The sequence below is a fragment of the Rhinoraja longicauda genome, chromosome 32 (genome assembly GCF_053455715.1).
Source record: "Rhinoraja longicauda isolate Sanriku21f chromosome 32, sRhiLon1.1, whole genome shotgun sequence".
In the NCBI taxonomy this organism is placed as follows: domain Eukaryota; kingdom Metazoa; phylum Chordata; class Chondrichthyes; order Rajiformes; family Arhynchobatidae; genus Rhinoraja; species Rhinoraja longicauda.
In genome coordinates, this window is record NC_135984.1 from 5,043,822 (window position 1) to 5,065,078 (window position 21,257).

General features: G+C 43.2%; 1 protein-coding gene across 1 annotated transcript in view; it reads left to right on the plus strand.

Moving 5' to 3' along the window:
- Positions 1-1,783: 1,783 nt before the first annotated feature.
- Positions 1,784-21,257, plus strand: part of LOC144608630 (NF-kappa-B inhibitor delta-like) — a 38,369-nt gene continuing 18,895 nt past the window's right edge. The window contains exons 1-3 of the mRNA XM_078426603.1: positions 1,784-1,791; positions 7,892-7,997; positions 11,959-12,105. Of these exons, the coding sequence (XP_078282729.1) occupies positions 1,784-1,791; positions 7,892-7,997; positions 11,959-12,105 (261 nt within the window). The remainder of the gene's footprint in view (positions 1,792-7,891; positions 7,998-11,958; positions 12,106-21,257) is intronic.

Consider the following 21,257-nt stretch of genomic DNA (forward strand, 5'->3'; position numbering starts at 1 on the left):
GAAACTGATGGCAGTCTTGAGATAAGGGTCTGTGTTGAGACATAGAAGCAAAGACAAGACAGCTTTCCCTTTTCCTGGCCTTTTACCCTCTGGAGGTACAGCGCGGAAACAGGCCCTTCGGCCCACCAAGTCCACACCGACCAGCAACCCCAAGTGCACTAGCACTATCTTACACACTGTGGACAATTTACAATTTTATCGAAGCCAATTAACCTGTAAATCTGTACGTCTTTGGAGTGTGGGAGGAAACTGGAGCACCCGGAGGAAACCCACGCAGGACACAGGGAGAACGTACAGACTTCGTACAGACAGCACCCGTAGTCAGGATCAAACCCTGGTGGTGTGAGCCAGCAACTCTACCGCTGCGCCACTGTGCCGCGCCTCACTCCGAGGTAGCTGAGAATGCTAAATACTGTACCATGGAAAGGGGTTGTAACAAACAACATGGGTGTAATGAAAGGGAATCAATATTAAACTATGGAGGGAAAGGAATTGGAGGAAGTTACTGGAAAGTGCTAGTAGGCATTGCCCTGTTGGCTGGAATGGCCAGCTCCTGTGCTGAGGCCTTAATGTAACAAACCTTTGTTTACGATGTAAAGGATCTTTTCCTTTCAAAATTAAATGAAAGTTAAAGATTCTGGAAATCTACAATAAAAACACAGAATAAGTTGGAACAACCCACCAAGTCAGACTGCACCTGTGGAAAGAGAAACGGTTAGCGTTCCAGGTGGGGAACCCGCAGTGCAACTGAGAAAAGGAAAAGAAGAGGAATGGACAGAACAAAGGAATTACTCTGAAGAAGGGTCTCGACCCGAAACGTCACCCATTCCTTCTCTCCCGAGATGCTGCCTGACCTGCTGAGTTACTCCAGCATTCTGTGTCTACCTTCAAACAAAGGAATTACTCTGTTAGGCTGAAACAAAGGAGCAATATTTAAGATAACATCAATCAAAGCGGAAACTAACTAATCATTTAGAGAAGCTGAATATAATCAAACCTAGTCTTTCAAGAGAGAGTTAAGGCTCTTAGGGCTAAAAAAATCAAGGCATATGGGAAAAAGCAGGAACTTTTTACTGATTTTAGATGATCAGCCATGATCATATTGAATGGCAGTGCTGGCTTTAAGGGCCGAATGGTCTACTCTTGCACTTATTTTTTAATGTTTCTATATTTCTAGTCAACATGGTTTATTGGGGAAGGGGAAGCCGGGAGAATGTGGTTGAGGGGGAAAAATAGATCAGTCATAATTGAATGATGGAGTAGACTAGATGGGCTGAATGGCCTAATTCTGCTCCTATGTCTCATGGTCTTAAAGGTACACCATGATAGACAAACTTGCTGTTTTGAGGTTGTGACAGGAAAAGATGACAGTGGACAATCTGGCGTACTTAGATTTAGAAATGGTACTTAGTAAGGTCTGTAGGAAGAAACTGCAGATGCAGGTTTATACCAAAGATAGATACAAAGTGTTGGAGTAACTCAGCGGGTCAGGCATCATCTCTGGAGAGAAGATCTCCAGATCTTTTGGGTCGGGTTGGAACCCTTCTTCAGACTGGTAAGGCATGACAGAATGAGTTAGTGCACAAATTAAGGGCCCAAGTTATTGGAGGATGTGTGTTAGCAAGTATTAAGAACCGGACATCATGTAGAAAGGAAAGAGATTACTCTAAATGGGTCATTTTCAGGCTGGAGAGATGTAGCCTCTGCAGAGTTCCCTGAGGATGCGCTCGCATTCATGATTTGGAAGAGGGAACGACACGTAAGGTTTTCACGTTTGTCCACGATGCAGAAGTAGGTGGAAGGGTAGATTGTAAGAAGGACATTGTGACTCTACATCAGGGTGTGATTGGACCAAAACCTGCAAAATGGGGGGAGGTGTGGCCTCACGCACTCCCTCGGAAAGATTCAAAAGGCGGATTGTTGTCTAAATGGAGAGACACTGCAAAGAGTAAAATTCAGAGGTATCTAGATGGTCCAGTATATCAATCACCAAAAACTAGCAGGCAGCCCCAACAACTAGTTAAGAAAGCAAATGGCATGTTGGCCTTTCTTATAGAGGGGTTGGAGTTTAAGTAATGGGTGGTTTACATAGAGTTGTACATGGAGCTGGTGAGGCCACACCTGGAGTATTGTGCTTTGGCAAACGAATTATAACCCATCCCTAATTTCAAGGAATTGAGTGGCTTGCCATTCAATGGATGTTTAACATTTAAATATAATGCTGTGCGGCCTGAAGCCAGACTCACATCAGGTAAGGACAGTGTATTCCCTTTCACAAATATTTTCTATCGTGAAGTTCTAAGAACAATTTATACTGAGTCCATTATTAATTCTGAAATTTTAAAGGGCGGCGCGGTGGCACAGCGGTAGAGTTGCTGCCTTACAACGCAAGTGAGCCTGGTTCCATCCCAACTACGGGTGCTATCTGTACGGAGTTTGTGTGCTCTCCCTGTGACTGTGTGGGTTTTCTCCGGGTGCTCCGGTTTCCTCCCACACTCCAAAGTCATGCAGGGTTGTAGGTTAATTGCCTGGTGTGTTGGAGGCAGTGTTAGCGTACTGGTTGACCACTGGTCGACGTGGACTCGGTGGGCCGAAGGGGCCTGTTTCCACACAGTATCTCTAAACTAAAGTAAACTAAATTGATGGCTTTGGGTAACCAGTGTAATTAAAGGATATGAGGTTACATCACAGGCATATTTTCACTGAATAAGCAAATTGACATAAAAGTTTAGTCAATATGTCAAAACTGTCGTATGAGGAAAGATTGGAAAGACTGGGCTTGTATCCACTGGAGTTTAGAAGGATAAGAGAGGATCTTATAGAAACATATAAAATTATAAAAAGACTGGACAAGCTAGATGCAGGAAAAATGCTCCCAATGTTGGGGGAGTCCAGAACCAGGGGCCACAGTCTAAGAATAAAGGGGAAGCCATTTAAAACTGAGATGAGAAAAAACTTTTTCACCCAGAGAGTTGTGAATTTGTGGAATTCTCTGCCACAGAAGGCAGTGGAGACCAATACACTGGATAAATTTAAAAGAGAGTTAAATAGAGCTCTAGAGCAAGGGTTCCAAACCTGGGGTAAATTTACCCCAAGGGGTAAATTTCACCTACACAGGGGGTAGATTTGTTGATTCTGGATTTATACATATTGACTGACTGTGTTTGGTTCTGGTATCTGTTCATCATTAGTTGTTCATAAATAAGTGAAACAACATTGTTATGTGCTATTATTATTGTTATTTGAACTTAAAATAATAATGTTAAAAACAGTATTTTTTCAATTTCCCCTTTGTCAGTTGCTTTATTATGGTAGAAGTGTAAACTCAAATTACTGAACAAAACAGGGTGGGGGTAAATTTACTTTCAAAAAGTTGCAATGGGGTAAACGGGACGAAAAAGTTTGGGAACCCCTGCTCTAGGGGCTAGCGGAAACAAGGGGTATGGGGAGAAGGCAGGCACGGGTTACTGATTGTGGATGATCAGCCATGATCACAATGAATTGCGGTGCTGGCTCGAAGGGCCAAATGGCCTTCTCCTACACCTATTTTTTATGTTTCTGTTTAATACCCATTCCTCAACATAGTTATTTACATGCCTAATATCCATAATGCTATTTTTTTTTAATATTCCAATTTACTTCACTGAGTTTGATGTTCCCAACTTGAGATCATGAGCCTAGCTCGCTTTTTTGGTGAACAATGGAAGATCTTTCTCAGAGTCTAAACAATTGAGAATGCAATACAATCAAAAGCGAATATGGCTTCAATTTAACTAATCATTACTGATATATTCCTTTTGAAATATTGATAGTTGTATTTGTGTTCCATGTAAGATTATCCATTATCATGTAGACCAACTGTAAAAGCCAATCAATGGTGCATTATTTTGTGGAATATGTAAAATAAACACACATTTACCACACAACTTCCCTCCAGTCTCATGAATTTTTGGCACCGTGAAGAGGAAATTGAAAGTAAATTATTATGTAAAGTCAATGTCAGCAGATTTGCAAACCTGAGCTGCAGCAGTTTTATTCAGAACTCATTTGTAGCAAAAACAGCAGCTGAGGAATTTTAATTTAAGTAATTCAATTTTTCCAGGAATAGTAGGACGGTATGGAATAACTGGAAAGCCACTGTAAATACCTGTGCCAAGTTGTGTAGGAAGGAGCTGCAGATGGTGATTTACACCGAAGATAGACGCAAAATGCTGGAGTAACTCAGCATCTCTGGAGAGAAGGAATGGGTGACGTTTCAGGTCGAGACCCTTCTTCAGACTGAGAGTCAGAGGAGAGGGAAACACAGAGATAAGGATGTGAGGAGTGCATCCTTTATCCTTTATTTGCACACTGCGGGTGGCTTGATTGTATTCATGTATAGTCTTTAACTGGGTAGCTCGCAAACAAAAGCTATTCACTGTACCTCGGTATAGAAACATAGAAACATAGAAAATAGGTGCAGGAGTAGGCCATTCGGCCCTTCGAGCCTGCACCGCCATTCAATATGATCATGGCTGATCATTCAGCTCAGTAGCCTGTACCTGCCTTCTCTCCATACCCCCTGATCCCTTTAGCCGCAAGGGCCACATCTAACTCCCTCTTAAATATAGCCAATGAACTGGCCTCAACTACCTTCTGTGGCAGAGAATTCCACAGACTCGCCACTCTCTGTGTGAAGAAATGTTTTCTCATCTCGGTCCTAAAAGACTTCCGCCTTATCCTTAAGCTGTGACCCCTGGTTCTGGACTCCCCCAACATCGGGAACAATTTTCCCGCATCTAGCCTCTCCAACCCCTTAAGAATTTTATATGTTTCTATAAGATCCCCCCTCAGTCTTCTAAATTCCAGCGAGTACAAGCCCAGTCTATCTAGTCTTTCCTCATATGTAAGTCCCGCCATCCCAGGGATCAATCTGGTGAACCTTCTCTGTACTCCCTCTAAGGCAAGAACGTCTTTCCTCAGGTTAGGAGACCAATACGTGACAATTTTGAACTGAACTGAACTGAACTAAAGTAAACTAAACTAAACTAAACTAAATTAATGTTCATCAGCAATGGAAATCAGCCCTTCCTAACATGCCTAGCGAAAAGGACAATGCTCGATGGATTATCATCAACCTATCATTAAATGGTGAAGATAGGCACAAAATGCTGGAGTAACTCAGCAGGGCAGGCAGCATCACTGGAGAGAAGGAACGGTGACGTTTCAGGTCGAGAACTGTCTTCAGAAGGGCTGGCACCAAACTGTACACAGTGCTGAGTCTGAAGAAGGGTCAGGACCTGAAACGTCACCCATTCCTTCTCTCCAGAGGTGCTGCCAGTCCCGTTGAGTTACTCCAGCATTTTGTGTCTATCTTTGGTGTAAACCAGTGTCTGCGGTTCCTTCCTACCAATAAATTGCATTTGTTTGAAAGCCCTTCTAGTTGATCTCGTGACGATGGAAACAGGGGCTTTAGTTTGTGGGACATTGGCAGCAGCATCTGACATGGGCTCCACTTAAATGGGGTTGGAAGGGGTGAGCTGTGACAAGTATTGCAGACATGACCTTACAAGTTGTGATGAGGGAAATGGAGTTTGGAGGGATACGGACCAAACACAGTCAGGTGGGACTAGTGTAGCTGGGATATGTTGGCTGGTGTGGGCACGTTAAGCCGATGGACCTGTTTCCACACTGTATCACTCTATGGCTCCACGACTCTGTATAAAAATACAAGTTAAATTTGAAAAGTCCCACAATGATTACTGATAAGCGAAGTGTGAGAGAAAGCAATGGAATTCACTGATTATAGGGGAGCATTGAACAAACTCACTTCTAGGTGATAATCTAAGATTAAAAGATCTGTGTTAGAATGTACAGAGGAACAAAGGAGCAGGAATCTCTCATTAAACATGATCATGGCTGAAACGCCCCAGGCCTCCTGTGCCAAATTAATACAGCTCCTCATTAAAAAAATAATCTAACTTCTTTTTAAACACTTCCAGTAATAAAGCACAATGGCACAACATTAGAGTTGCTGCCTCACAGCACCAGAGACCTGGGTTTGATCCTGACCTCGGGTGCTGTCTGTATGGAGTTTGTACGTTCTCCTTGTGACTGCATGGGTTTTCTCCCTGTGATCCGGTTTCTTCCCACACTCCAAAGACGTACAGGTTTGCAGCTTAATTGGTTTTGGTAAGTTGTAAAATTGGCCCCAATGTGCGTAGGTTAGTGTGCGGGGATCGCTGGTCGGAGCGGACTCAGTGGGCTGAAGGGCCTGTTTCTGCACTATATCTCTAAACTAAACTAAACTAAAGCTTCCATATCCCACCAGGGAAGAGAGTTCCAGAGATTCACCAAGATCTGAAAGAAGAAATTCCTATGTACTTCGGTCTTGAATAGTTGCCCCTTATCTTGTAACTATGTCCTCTCACTCAGCACTGCACTAAACATGCACTAAATGTTATTCTTGCAAAAAGAGTAAACATTCTTGACGTAAACATTATTCTTGCACTAAACGTTATTCCCTTTATCATGTATCTGTATACTGTGGATGGCTCGATTGTAATCATGTATTGTCTTTCTGCTGACTGCTTAGCACGCAACAAAAGCTTTTCACTGTACCTCGGTACACCTGACAATAAACTAAACTAACTAGCTAAGACTCTCTCACTGGTGGAAACATCGTCACATTTACTCTCTCATGCTCCTTTAGGGCCCTAAATGTTTCAATAAAACCATTCCTTCTTCTAAACTCCAGAACAGGTCAGCTAGCCTTTTATTTTAGCCATTTTTGATTTTTTTAAACAACCCTCTCACCATGGGAATTAACCTCCTGAATCTCTTCTGAGCTACTCCCAATACTAATATATCTCTTATTAAATAAGGGTAGGCACCAAAACGATACACAGTATACAGAGTCTGAAGAAGGGTCTCGGTCCAAAACCTCACCTATTCCTTCTCTCCAGAGATGGTGCCTGACCCGCTGAGTTACTCCAGCATTTTGTGTCTATCTTCGGTGTAAACCACCATCTACAGCTCCTTCTTACACGGTACATAGTACTGCAAATGCAACCCAGCCAACAGATTATACAATTGTAACAATACCTCACAGGTCATCCATGATTGAATGGCGGAGTAGACTTGATGGGCCAGGTGGCCTAATTCTGCTCCTATCACATAGGAACTTATGAACTTATGAAGGAAATAGGAAACACTTCTAAACTAAAGTGTCATCTCTCCAAAGCATAAATCTTCACTCCCATCTCTTATTGATGATTCTTGAATCTATCCTTAACCCGTGTTCAGAGGAACATGTGATGACCTTCTTTGGGCCTTCGGTCATCAGTACCTTTAGAAAGTTGCAAGGAGGTGCATTAGCGCTGGTCCATATGATCTTTTCAGTTGAGCCATTCTTCACCATGCGAACCATCCATTCTTCACAGAACGCCACAGGAGATCCTTCTTCCCTGTGGCTATCAAACTTTACAATTCCTCCCCTTCTGTCATGGGGGTGACTGAGACTGAGACCGACCCCCCCACCCCCCCCCCCCCACCCCCACCTCCTCAATCTGTGCACAGCCTCACCACTCTTCATTTATTTTCCTGTTTCACGTATTTTGTGTTTTCATGACTGTTGGCAAATTAATTTCCCTCCTGGGATAAATAAAGTTCAATCATATCGTGTCGTATCGTTCCACAAACTTCCTCTCACGACACCAGTGGGGATCAGCCAGGCAGCGGATGGGGAGAACACATTGCTTTACTCATTAACCCCGCCGGGTGTGGTCTCCACCCAATGCATCCTGAAGCTTTAGTTTGCAAAAAAACTGGATGCCCATCCATTGTTCTCAAAAGTGGTAGCAAAGTTAGCAATCAGTCTGACCTGCCAACGGTATGATTTCTTCTTTTGCAGAATCCTCCACATCTATGCAGCAAAGGGTATGCGGGAACACTCCTACGCTGCCGCTGAGCGGATGCACCAACTCAGGAGACTTGACACAAAAGAACACAGGGGAAAGGTATAAAAATCTTAACGTGCTCTCTTTCCTCAACTCGTTTGCTTGTCTAGAATTCCTGAAAACACTGTTCGGAGAGAAGGTATATAAAGTTATGAGAGAGGATGTTGGCATTGTTAGGGCAGGCAGTTAGAACCTTCTCCCCGGATGAAAATGTTCAAGACTAGAGGGCATATCTTTACGGTAAGAGGCGCAATGTTTAAAAGAAATTAGCAGAATAAGTTGTTTCTTACACAGAGGATGGTGAGTGCCTGGCACATGCAGCCAGGGATGGTAGTGGAAGCAGATGTGATAGTGGCATGTCAAAGGTTTTTAGAGAGGTGCGTAGATATCGAAGGAATGGAGGGATAGGGATCAAGAGCAGATTAGCTTAACGACATAATGCTCAATACAGACATTGTGGCCTGAAGGGCCCCTTCCTGAGCTATACTTTTCTGCAAAACCATTTCAATGTATACACTACAAATGGATCTCATCCTGTCTTTCAGTATCTTACCCTCTCCCAGCTGCCAGGCTGGGAATCTTGCCTACAGTGCTGTCAGTGCCGGGTTAAACCTGGCGCAGGTACGACAAGCCTCGTTCAAACAAATGGGAGAGTTCAGCTGCTAAATTTTGAATATTTCAGTTGCAATGTGATTTATCGACTCCGAGAGGCTTTTACTACATTAAAACCAAGAAAGGCAAATTAATGTTTGAACCATATTTTTAATAGAACCCACTTATCACCGAATGTATGGAACATTCAATGTAGACAGAGGTAGCCGGCCAGGGATTTTGGTGAATGCTAGACCTTCCCCGTAAATATAGTAGCCATTCCTCAGCCCACTTGCCCAGCTGATCAAGATCCTGCTGTAATTTTGGAGAACCATCTTCACTGTCTACGTGACCGCCTTCGTTGGTGGCGAGTGCAAACTTACTAATCATGCCTTGTACATTCTCATGTGAACCCGTTGATATAAACCACAAATGGCGATGGGCCCAGCACCCATCACCGATCCCTAAGGCACTCCACTGGTCACAGTCCTTCAGTCGGAAAACATCTTCATAACTGCCTGCGTCTTTTGCCCACCTCTCGAGGGGTACAAACTGATTGTTGAGCCTCATTGCGAAGATGCACAATTGGCCTGCACAACCTTATCCGTGATAAGGTCATCCATGACAACCTTATCCATATTGCACTTGCTGCAGTCACGTCCACCACTCCACTTACCACATTTTCCCCACGACAGCAGGGACATGTGCAAGGCCACAGATCACATTCCCAATAGCCAAGCTCCCGCACTGCCCAGCAATGTTTCCGAATGTCCCTGTTAAAAATCAGGCAATTAAAACTTTTAACAAGGATTAATCATAAAACGCATCAAAGCATTAAAATGATTATAGGAAATACAAGTTTAATTTGTTGTCACTTGTAATGAGGTGCAGTGAAACACTTTTTTTTGAGCGCTAAGCAGTCAATTCATGATTACAATCGAGCCGTCCACAATGTACAGATACACGATAAAGGGAATAGTGCAAGGTAAAGTCCAGTAAAGACCGATTAAAGATAGTCCAAGGGTCTCCAATGAGGTCGATAGTAGCTCAGGACCGCTCTCTAGTTGGTGATAGGATGGTTCAGCTAACATAACAGCTGGGAAGAAACTGTTCCTGAATCTGGAGAGAAACTTCTATGATTTATTTTACAGATCTATTGTTCAATCTACTCTACAGTTTATTCTGCAATCTTTTCTACAAATAATTATATATATGTGAATCTTACCTTCCTCAAGAGTAAAATCTCCATGGTCCCATGGACATTGCATTTAACGTGGCCTGGGTTCCTCAAGCAGATCTTCCAGTATAAGGAAGATAGACACAAAATGCTGGAGTAACTCAGCGGGACAGGCAGCATCTCTAGACAGAAGGAACATTTCTAGATAGATGGGTGACGTTTTGGGTCGAGACCTTCTTCAGAATGAGTCTGAGAGATGCTGCCTGAGTTACTGAAGAATTTTGTGTCTATCTTCAGTGTAAGCCAGCATTTGCATTTCCATCCTACACACATCTAGTATAAGGGTTGACCAATTCTAAAAATATCATGCTTAAGATATTTCATAACACCTATTGGGTGTGCCAAATCTCAGCTTTCTCTTTATAAAATAACCCATCCTAAAAATAATTTCCTAATTGGTATAACTTTGTACTCTTGGTACTTATAAATCCCTTTTGCATCCTCTCCAGTACCCTTTATATAATATTTTGATCATAATTAAACATGGTACTCCTGTAAATGGGACTATGATTTTTCTACATGTGACTGTATCTCGACACTACTTACTTGACCACCCTGTTGAGGTCGACAACACTTCAACAAAACAAAATAAAGAAAGGCTTGCTTTGCAGTGATCTTCACAATTATCCAATATGCTTCACATCCGATCTGGCACCTTTGCAATAGTGTCCAACCTGAAATGTTGACTCAGTTTGGCTTTCCACTGATGAGTCTACCCTGCTGAGAATTTCCAGCATTTTCTGGGTTTTTTTGTTAGATCTCCAGCATCTTTTCCTTTTAATTTAATGATTAAAATTCTCTGGTCTTTAGCTATCTGACAACTTTACAAGACTCTTTCTTTAATTCACTACTATCTTCAATTGCTCACCAATTAATTACTTTGCCTTTGGGTTTCTCTGCTTTAAAGGAATATATTTCTTGAGATGTAATCAATTGCTTCTGCATCATCATACCTTTCAATGTATTCTCGCACATCTTCATTGTGACTTTTGTTTAGACTTAGGAGCCTAGTTTGGAGAGGTTTGATGAGGTACATAGATAGGGGCAACATGATGGCGCAGTGGTAGGGTTGCTGCCTTACAGCGCAGGTTCAGTCAGAGATCCTGACTACAGGTGCTGTCTATATGCAGTTTTGACATTCTCCCGATGATCGCATGGGTTTTCTCCGGGTGTTCCAGCTTCCTCCCACACTCCAAAGACATACAGGATTGTAGGTTAATTGGCTTCGGTAAAATTGAAAAATTGTCCCTAGTGTATAAGATAGGTGATCGCTGGTCAGCACGGTCTAGGTGGGCCGAAGGGCCTGTTTTCATGCTGCATCTCAAAAGTCTGAAGATAGGACAGGTTTACGGGAATATGGGCCAAACGCAGGCAGGTGGGACGAGTGTAGATGGGGAACCTTGGTTGGCATGGATAAACTGGGCCGAGGGGGCCTGTCCGAGCTTAATGACTATGACTCTAATTTCATAATGAACTAACTAATTTTCAAACACAAATTTCCCCTGGTGTGTGTGACCAGAAAGTAATTCATATTTGATGACAGAGTTAAGAGATGATCCAATTAAAGCATCTAAAACAGTTAAAGGATTTTTTGGGGGTCGATCAAAGATGTTATTTCTTCCAAAGGCGAGTTCAGTTTCAAAGGGCTTAACGTGTTAGAGTAATACTGTGCAGAGAACATGTCCAAAAATAATTCTTCACACAAACGATGATGAAAGTTTGGAATTCTCTTCCAAAGAGGTACTGAGCGTAGGTTCAGTGAAAAGTTCATAACTGCAATCGATTGTATCTTCAGATTATTCTGAGAAAATAAACTTCAAACCAAATAAATGAAGGAAAGATAGAAATCCGCTTCAAATTAGCTGGATGGAAGAATAAGGTCATAAGGTCATAAGTGATAGGAGAAGAATTAGGCCATTCGGCCCATCAAGTCTACACACCATTCAATCATGGCTGATCTATGTCTCCCTCCTAACCCCATTTTCCTGCCTTGTCCCCATAACCCTTGACACCCGTACTAATCAAATAGGCTGGAGATGTTGACTGGTCCTTAGAACATAAAGCATAGATCATAAACGCTAACTTATAGATCATAAACACTAAAACATAGAATATTGAGCACCTTCTTCTGTTTGCTGCTATTATTTATGCATCACTTCTCAATGCCAACTATGCACTATGTTACATTCCTAGACACCCCTAATGGTCGCTGTGGTAGCTAACCAGCCGCTAATTGTCCGAGATCTCATTCTGCTTGGTGCTGACCTGAATGCTGTTGACGACAAGGGGTTAACTTTTCTCCATCTGGCTGCTACTTATGGCCATGTGAACATCATACAGGTAAGCATTTCTGTTGGCGCTAATCACATAGGCTATTACTGATAGCTAATGCTATCCATTACAGTGGTGAGTGCATTTACCCAGCGCTCGAATTGATTGCAATTTAGTTCATTCACCCCGTGTCATGGGGTGAAGTTATAGAATTATACACACAGTTGTGGATGCGTGGAAACTGCATCATAAATGTGCATTTGGTGTAAAACCACTCCGTTTATTGTTGGAGAGTTGTTTTCCTCCAGTTGAATGAATTAATTTTGCAAACAGGATTATTTTTTAGTTTAGTTTAGAGATACGATGCGGAAGCAGGCCCTTCGGCCCACTGAGTCCATGCCGACCAACTTGCCCCTGCTGACCAAGATGCCCAATCTACACTAGTCCCACCTGCCTGTGTTTGGCTCATATCCCTCTAAACCTTTCCTATCCATGTACCTGTCCAAATGTCTTTTAAATATTATTACAGTACCTGCCTCAACTACCCCCCAATCTTTGCACACCCCCAAAGTGGACTTGCCACTTTAATTTCATGTTTCATGTATCTTGTTGTGTTTTATGACTGTTGGCAGACCAATTTCCCTCCTGGGATAAATACGTTTCTATCATATCATATTGTATCGTATCGTAGTAGATAGTGCAAAGGGTGCTTCATATAGTTGTATTCTATACAGAGTGCAGAATATAGCTCTCAGCATTGTAGGTGCATGAGTTCCATGGACAAAGTTGAATGGCCACTGTGGGGTAGAGGTGAATGGGACAGTACCTTAATTTATGGAAGAATCATTCAGAAGACTGATAACAGAGGGGAAGAAACTATTCCTGTCTGGTGGTGTGCACTCTCAAGCTTTCAAGCTTTTGTACATTAATAATCAGATTATGAGGTTATTTGCATAAGGATTGATTGAAGTGTTCTCCATTGTAAATAACCTGAACACCTGGGTTTCCAGTAGCAACAGACATTCATGAAATGACTGCCAAGAGATTGTATTTTTTTAACCATCATCACACTGGAGCTTTAAATTGCATATTTTAATGGTTGAAGAGTTTTGTTTGAAATTATTATTGCCAACTTCTAGCAGCCTGATGTGTGGAAGCCAAATTAAGAAAAGCTGCAGAAATGTGAGATGGAGATGATTTTTTTTTTAAAAATGCAGTAAATTTTTCTATTGACAGCTAGCTAGTCTGGGAAATCAAGGTCTAGTCTGAACTGGTCTAGAAGCACACAAAACACACGATGGGCTTTGACGTAGAATAATGGGCAAGTGAAATGCGACTTGTGAAACCTGGTTGATGTTCATCATCAACTTTGTGGAAGTAAAAGCAGAGGTCTATTGGTGCAGAGCGAGGGTGCATTAATGATACTTAACCAACAAACAAACAATGCTGGAAATCATCATCATCGATTTGTACCAGCATCTGCAGTTATTTTCTTACAGCAGGTTGCATAACATCTGTGAGAGAGGAGAACATTGTTAATGCTTTTGTGAAAGGCAAATTACTGTTTGGCTAACTTTACTTTCAGACTGTAGACTTTAGAGGCACAGCGTGGAAACACTGTGGCCCTTCAGCCCACTGGGTCCGCGCCGACCAGCCATCACCCCGTACTCTGGCACCATCCTACACGCACCAGGGACAATTTACAATTTTAACAAAGCCTGTACGTGAAATGGAGTGTGGGGGGAAACCAGGGCACAGGGAGAAAACCCACACGGTCACGGGGAGAATGTACAAGCTCCGTATAGACAGCACCCGTAGTCAGGGTCAAACCTGGGCCTCTGGCGTTGTGAGGCAGCAACTCTACCGCTGGGCTTGATTACTGGAAGTGATTCAAAATAAGTCAGATGTGTTTTTTTTTAATTGGTGGCTGTATTAATTTGGCACAGGAGAGCTGGGCCGTTTCAGTCATGATTGTGTTGAAACGGAGGCATTCTAGCTCCTTTGTGCATTCTGACACATATCTTTCAATCTTAGATTATCACCATATTTCCTAGAAATATGCTCAAGGCTTGTTTGTTCAAGGCTTCCCAGTAATCAGTAAATTGGAGTGTGGGAATAAACCAGAGCAGCAGGAGAAAACCCACGCAGGTCACGGGGAGAACGTACAAACTCCGTACAGACAGCACCGGTAGTCAGGATCGAACCCGGGTCTCTGGCGCTGTGAGGCAGCAACTCTACCGCTGCGACCACCGTGCCACACTCTGTTAAATTGCATAGTGCAATGAATGTTACGTACTGTAAATGAACTTTCTAATGATCATGGCAAACTTAACTCGTTTGCTGAATTGAATCCCATAGAAATAGAACAAATAGTTGTGTTTAAGGGACTTATAGGGCCAGCGGCAGTGAGGAGTGGTGAACAGTTGTTCGAGAGAGGTGTGAATCGGCGACTGATGTTGGTCTCAGTGCTGTTGTCATATAGGTTCATGGCTTTGACCTGGGTATTCACAGTGTGATTTCAATGTGCAAAGAGTGCCGTGAAATGCAGAGGTAGAATTAACAGCAGAGGGTGGAAAGAGAGTGCAGAAAAACCGAGACAGACTGCAACTTTGATCAGATGTGCAGCGAAAGCAATGTAATGTAGAACGCGTGAAATAGTAACGTTTGCCAGCGAGTTTGAGAGTATGAAATGTAAACAAAATGGTGCAATTTTAAAGTATGAAGGTACTTGAAAGTGTCGGGCAGGTGGGACCAGTGTAGCTGGGACATGTTGGCCAGTTTGGGCAAGTTGGGCCAGAGGGCCTGTTTCCACACTGTATCACTCACTCTGCGACTTTAAATGAACAGGAATCCTAGAAGATCGCGGGACAAGTCGAGAAAGCTGTTGAAAAAGCAATTGGAATCTTTAGATTTATTAACAGAAGTACAATGTACAAAAGCTGCCCTAAATATTTGTGAATCTCCGGGTTGGCCTTGGCTGGAATGCTTCCATGCATCACAGTTTCAGACGGACAGTGGATGTTTCAGAGGGGACACTCTGGAGATTTAATAGAAAGGTAGCAAAGATTGAATTACAGGATTGGAGGGATTGGGCCCACAGGTGATGTTCTACTCGGAGCAGAGAAGGCTTAGTGTAGTTTAGAGATACAGCTAAGAAACTGGCCCGTCAGCCCACCATGTCCAGGTCGACCAGGTCTTAAACACCATCCTTCCTTTATCCTTCCTAATATCCTTTGTCCCGCCCCCTGACATCAATCTGAAGAAGGGTCTCGACCCGAAACGTCAACCATTCCTTCTCTCCCGAGATGCTGCCTGACCTGCTGAGTTACTCCAGCATTTTGTGAAATAAATACCTTCGATTTGTACCAGCATCTGCAGTTATTTTCTTACATTACATGTCTTAAACACTAACTTTTTCAGTCAGAGTTGTAAATCTATGGAATTCTCTGCCTCAGAAGGCAGTGGAGGCCAATTCTCTGGATGCTTTCAAGAGAGAGCTAGATAGAGCTCTTAATGATAGTGGAGTCAGGGGGTATGGGGAGAAGGCAGGAACGGGGTACTGATTGTGAATGATCAGCCATGATCACATTGAATGGTGGTGCTGGCTCGAAGGGCCGAATGGCCTACTCCTGCACCTATTGTCTATTGTCTATTGACCATCAATCACCCATCTCACTAGTTTACTTTAGTTTGGTTTAGTTATACAGCGTGTAGACAGCACCTCTTAAGTATGAAGTCAATCTTTCCACTGATCGTTAGCTTCTCTGAGAGATCGAGGCCCGACCAGCGACCCCCCTGTGCAGTAGCTCTATCCTACACACTAGGGACAATTTACAGAATAAAAATTAACCTACAAACATGCACGACATGGGACTGAGGGGGGGACCAGAGCACCCAGAGAAAATCCACGCGATCACGGGGAGAACGTACAAACTCCGTACAGACAGCACACGTAGTCAGGATTTGAACCCGGGTCTCTGGTGCTGTGAATCAGCAACTCTACCGCTGTACCACCCTGTTATCCCACTTTCCCACCCACTCCCTGCATATTGGGTGCAATATTACAGAGACATGGGGTAAATGGGACATTCAACATAAGGCAGTGGAGGCCAATTCACTGGATGAATTTAAAAGAGAGTTAGATAGAGCTCTCGGGGGCTAGTGGAATCAATGGGTATGGGGAGTAGGCAGGCACGGGTTACTGTTTGTAGATGATCAGGCATGATCACAATGAATGGCGGTGCTGTCTCGAAGGGCCAAATGACCTCCTCCTGCAGCTATTTTCTATGTTTCTATGCTTCTATGTTCAATTTAATGAATAGTTTTAAATGAAATAAATGAAAGAAAGTTGTTCCCACTGATAGATGGCTGCCAGAGGGAAAGGGTTTAATTTTAAAAGAACCAGACAAAGAAACATTTCAGAGATCGATCTGTATGATGTCAAATCTATTGTCCGGAGGGTGGTGCCAATAACAGAGAGAAAGAGGCACATGTCCTTCAACACTCCGATGCTTCTGGGCGCATGTGTTGCATTTCTGGAGCGGCAAGGATTGTAGTGTGCAGTCCGAGCTGGCAACTTGCACATCTGTCTTGCTGAAGATAGTCAGGTCGTAAAAGACTCTGCATTCCATCTGTTTAAAATTGATAGAATGATTAATTTGCCAGAGCATTCTTTATAAATAATGGATTTTGAACAGACTTGCACGACACATTCCTTTGGAAATTAATGCAAGCAGGGACAGATTTCTTGTTTGCAACTATTTCCTCCGTACTTAATATTACCGCGAACCACTCTATGTCGGTGGAATTAATGGTTTCACAGCAGGCATTTATTTGTCCAATTTATTTTTATATTTTATTCGCTTTATTCATTTTCACAAAGGGCGGCAGCACGGAGCAACAAGCAACTCAAACCAGACCCGACCTCTGTATCTAGTCCCCAGTTTATTGTTCATTAGCGAAATTTTAAAGATGGATCACTCTGCAAATAATATTTTGAGGCATTTGAATATAAGAACACAAGGAATAATGGGACAATAGACAATAGGTGCAGGAGTAGCCATTCGGCCCTTCGAGCCAGCACCGCCATTCACCGTGATCACGGCAGATCATCCACAATCAGTACCCCGTTCCTGCCTTCTCCCCATATCCCTTGACTCCGCTATCTTTAAGAGCTCTATCTAACTCTCTCTTAAAAGTATCCAGAGAATCGGCCTCCACTGCCTTCTGAGACAGAGAATTCCACAGATTCACAACTCTCTGGGTGAAAACGTTTTTCCTCGTCTCAGTTCGAAATGGACTACCCCTTATTCTTAAACTGTAGCCCCTGGTACTGGACTCCCCCAACATCGGGAACATGTTTCCTGCCTCTAACATGTCCAATCCCTTAATAATCTTATATGTTTCAATAAGATCCCCTCTCATCCTTCTAAATTCCAGGTATCACAAAATGCTGGAGTAACTCAGCAGGTCAGGCAGCAGCTAGGAGAGAGGGAATGGGTGACGTTTCAGGTCGAGACCCTTCTTCAGACTTTTCCTACTGTACTTCTAAATTCCAGTGTATGCAAGCCCAGTCACTCCAGTCTTTCAACATACGACAGTCCCGCCATCCCGGGATTTACCTCGTGAACCTACGCTGCACTCCCTCAATAGCAAGAATGTCCTTCCTCAAATTTGGAGACCAAAACTGCACACTGTACTCCAGGTGTGGTCTCACCAGGGCCCTGTTCAAATGCAGAAGGACTTCTTTGCTCCAATACTCCTCTTGGTTTGAAGGCCAATATGCCATTAGCTTTCTTCACTGCATTTCACTGAAGAGGAATATATAGAAGGCAAGGGGCTTCTATATATTAAGAATAAGATGGCGCAGTAGTAGACACTCTCCCCTAGAGCCTCCTTCACCTGCAATAACTGCCTTGCCGACTGTGCCTTTAAAGATACTCAAAGACACTAAGCATAATGAAGCAGCCTCATCAAGGACGAGTCGCACCCCGGCCACTCCCTCTTCTCGCCCCCTCCCATCTGCGAAGAGGTACAGAAGTGTGGAAACATACACCTCCAGATTCAGGGACAGTTTCTTCCCATCTGGGGCGGCACGGTGGCACAGCGGTAGAATTGCTGCCTTACAGCGCTTGCAGCGCCGGAGACCTGGGTTCAATCCCGACTGCGGGTGATGTCAGTACAGAGTTTGTACGTTCTCCCCATGACATTGTAGGTTTTCTTTGAGATCTTCGGTTTCCTCCCGCACTCCAAAGACGTACATGTTTTTAGGTTAATTGGCTTGGTGTATGTGTACAATTGTCCCTAGTTTGTGTAAGATTGTGTTAATGTCCAGGGATCGCTGGTCAGTGCAGGCTCGGTGGACCAAAGGTCCTGTTTCCGCGCTGTATCTCTAAACTAAAGGAGGAATCTGCTCAACCATTCGGTAAGATCATGGTTTATCTACTTCGATGCCTTTTCCCTGTAAATCCCCCCCACATCTTGTCATTCCCTTCTTTAAACTGAAGAAGAGTTCTGACCCGAAACGTTGTGTGTTCATTTCCCTCCACAGATGCTGGCTGATGTGCTGAGTTCCTCCAGCAAGTTGATCTTTACTTATGATTCCAGCATCTGCAGCCTCAATTGTCTGCTTTAGACCAAAGATTGGACATTTTTGTTGGGGGGGTTTTCTCCCTCCTTTCTTATATGTTTCATGTTATAAAATATTCCCAATCCTCACACCCACTACATTTTCCAACATTAGATTTCACATCATGGTGTCATCAAATCATACAGCACGGAAACAGGCCCTTCGGCCCAACTAGCCAGTGTCGACCGTGATGCCCCATCTATGCTAATCCCAATGCCTGTATTTGGCCCACATCCCTCTAAACCTTTCCTGTCCATGTACATGTCCCAGTGCCTTTTAAATGCTGTTATATTACCTGCCTTAACTACCTCCTCTGGCAGCTCATTCCATATAGCCACCACCCTCTGAGTGAAAATGTTGCCCCTCGGGTTCCTATTAAATCTTTCCCATCATACCTTAAACCTGTGTCCTCAGCTTAGACTGTGCTTTCAACCTATAGATTGGGAAGAACTATGCCATGTCTTTCTTTCCCTCCCAAACGCTGGAGGATTACATTGAAACAAGTTTCAATTTGCTGTCGTTTGAGAACAACTCAGCCTCCAGTTTAAGTCTCTGAGTCGCTGCCAAATGTAATCCTCCATTATTGGAACCAATGCCTTCAAGTGCTAAGAAGAATGTTCTGCTACAATGAGGTTCTATATGAAACCAAGTTGATATAGTTCTCTCAAATGTTAACACTGACAATAGGTTAAAACTAGACTGCGTTTCGATTCTATAATATGGCACAATTTTTGTATAAACAGGCACAGTAACAGAAGGGACATAAATTTAAATGAATCACATACCTTCGGGCTCAACATTAGAGCTTCTAGCTCTTCAACTTACCCCTTGTCACTCCTACATGCTTACTTCAGCCAACGCCCAGCAATAAAGGACTTCAATGATAGTTTGTCAAGTCGAGGCTAATCAAATATCTGGAATAATAACTCATTGCTTGTCTAATTCTGGCTATGTTGAAATTTTGTTGTTCCCTAAGTTCTCATTAAATCTATTCTCAGTGATCTGGCTTCTTTAATGTGACAGCTAGCTATCATCGCCCCATGTAATGCATGGTCACAGCTATGAAAAGCCCCAAACATGACCAATGATTGTTAAATTTTACAATGTATGAGATGAGAAAGCAAGCAGATTGTAAACCTTGTTTAATGATGGTTAGTGTGATACTCTCATGATTTTATACACCTATATAAGATCATCTCTCATCCTCCTATGCGCCAATGAATGGAATCCCAGCCTGCTCAACCTCTCCCTACAGCTCAGGCCCTCAAGTCCTGGCAATATTCTCATACATCTTCTCTATACCCTTTCCAACTTGACACTGGTGCCCAGAACTAAACACAATACGCTAAATGCGGCCTCACCAACATCTTATATAACTGCAACATGACCTCTCAACTTCTTCTATACCCAGCACTCTGACTGATGAAGACCAATGTGCCAAAAGCCTTTATGATCACCCTAGTTACCTGTGAATTGCTCCTCAACGCGATACCTTCAAACACTTACTCACAGAGTGTGCAAGTAAGGATGTAGCATAAAAGCTACTTGGAGATTGTGGCATCATCTTTCAAATTGCTATAAAGGAAAGAGTGATAGCTAATGTAGTATTGGCATGATGCTTGAATAGGCAGAAGCTTGGTCTGGATTTTATCCCCGCAGTACCAAAGAGAAGGCAGCATGAACAGAAAACTAGATTGCAAGTACATTTATATTTAGAGGACTGGAATGCAAAAACAGAGATGTAATGCTGAGCCTTTATAATGCACTGGTCAGGCCACATTTGGAGTACTGTGAGCAAATTTGGGCCCCATATCCGAGGAAGGATGTGCTGTTTCTGGAGAGGCTCCAGAGGAGGTTTACAAGAATGATTCCAGGAATGAGTGGGTTAGCAGAGCGCTTGACAACACTGGGCCTCCACTCGCTGGAGTTTAGAATATTGAGGTGGACCTCATTGAAACTTACAGAATAATGAAAGGCATAGACAGAGTGGATGTGGAGAGGATGTTTCCACTTGTGGGAGAGTCTAGGACCAGAGGTCATAGCCTTAGAATTGAAGGGCACTCTTTTAAAAAGGAACAGAGAAGGAACTTCTATAGTCAGAGGGTAGTTAATCTGTGGAACTCATTGCCACAGAGTCAGTGTATATTTGTAAGGCAGAGGTAGGCAAATTCTTGATTAGAATGGGCGTCAGGGGTTATGGGGAGAAGGCAGAAAAATGGGATTAGGAGGCAGAGATCAGCCATGATTGAATGGTGGAGTAGACCCGATGGGCCGAATGGCCTAATTCTCCTACTATAACTTGTGAACTTGGGCAGACACAAGGAACTGCAGATGATGGTTTACAACAAAAAAAAACACTTGAGTGTTGGAGTAACTAAGCGGGTCAGGCAGAACTCGAGGGGAGAATGTTGGTAAACAAAGGTGAGAGGAGAGGGTGGGGGCAAGAGCTGGGCAGTAATGTGGATTCAGGTGAGGAGGGGTACTTGGCAGGTGGGTGGAGATTGTAAAGAAAGGGTGGAGGTGAAATGGAAACGAAAGGGCGATGAGAAAAACAAGGGGTTATTTTTGTCCGGCGTGGTCATGACACATGGAA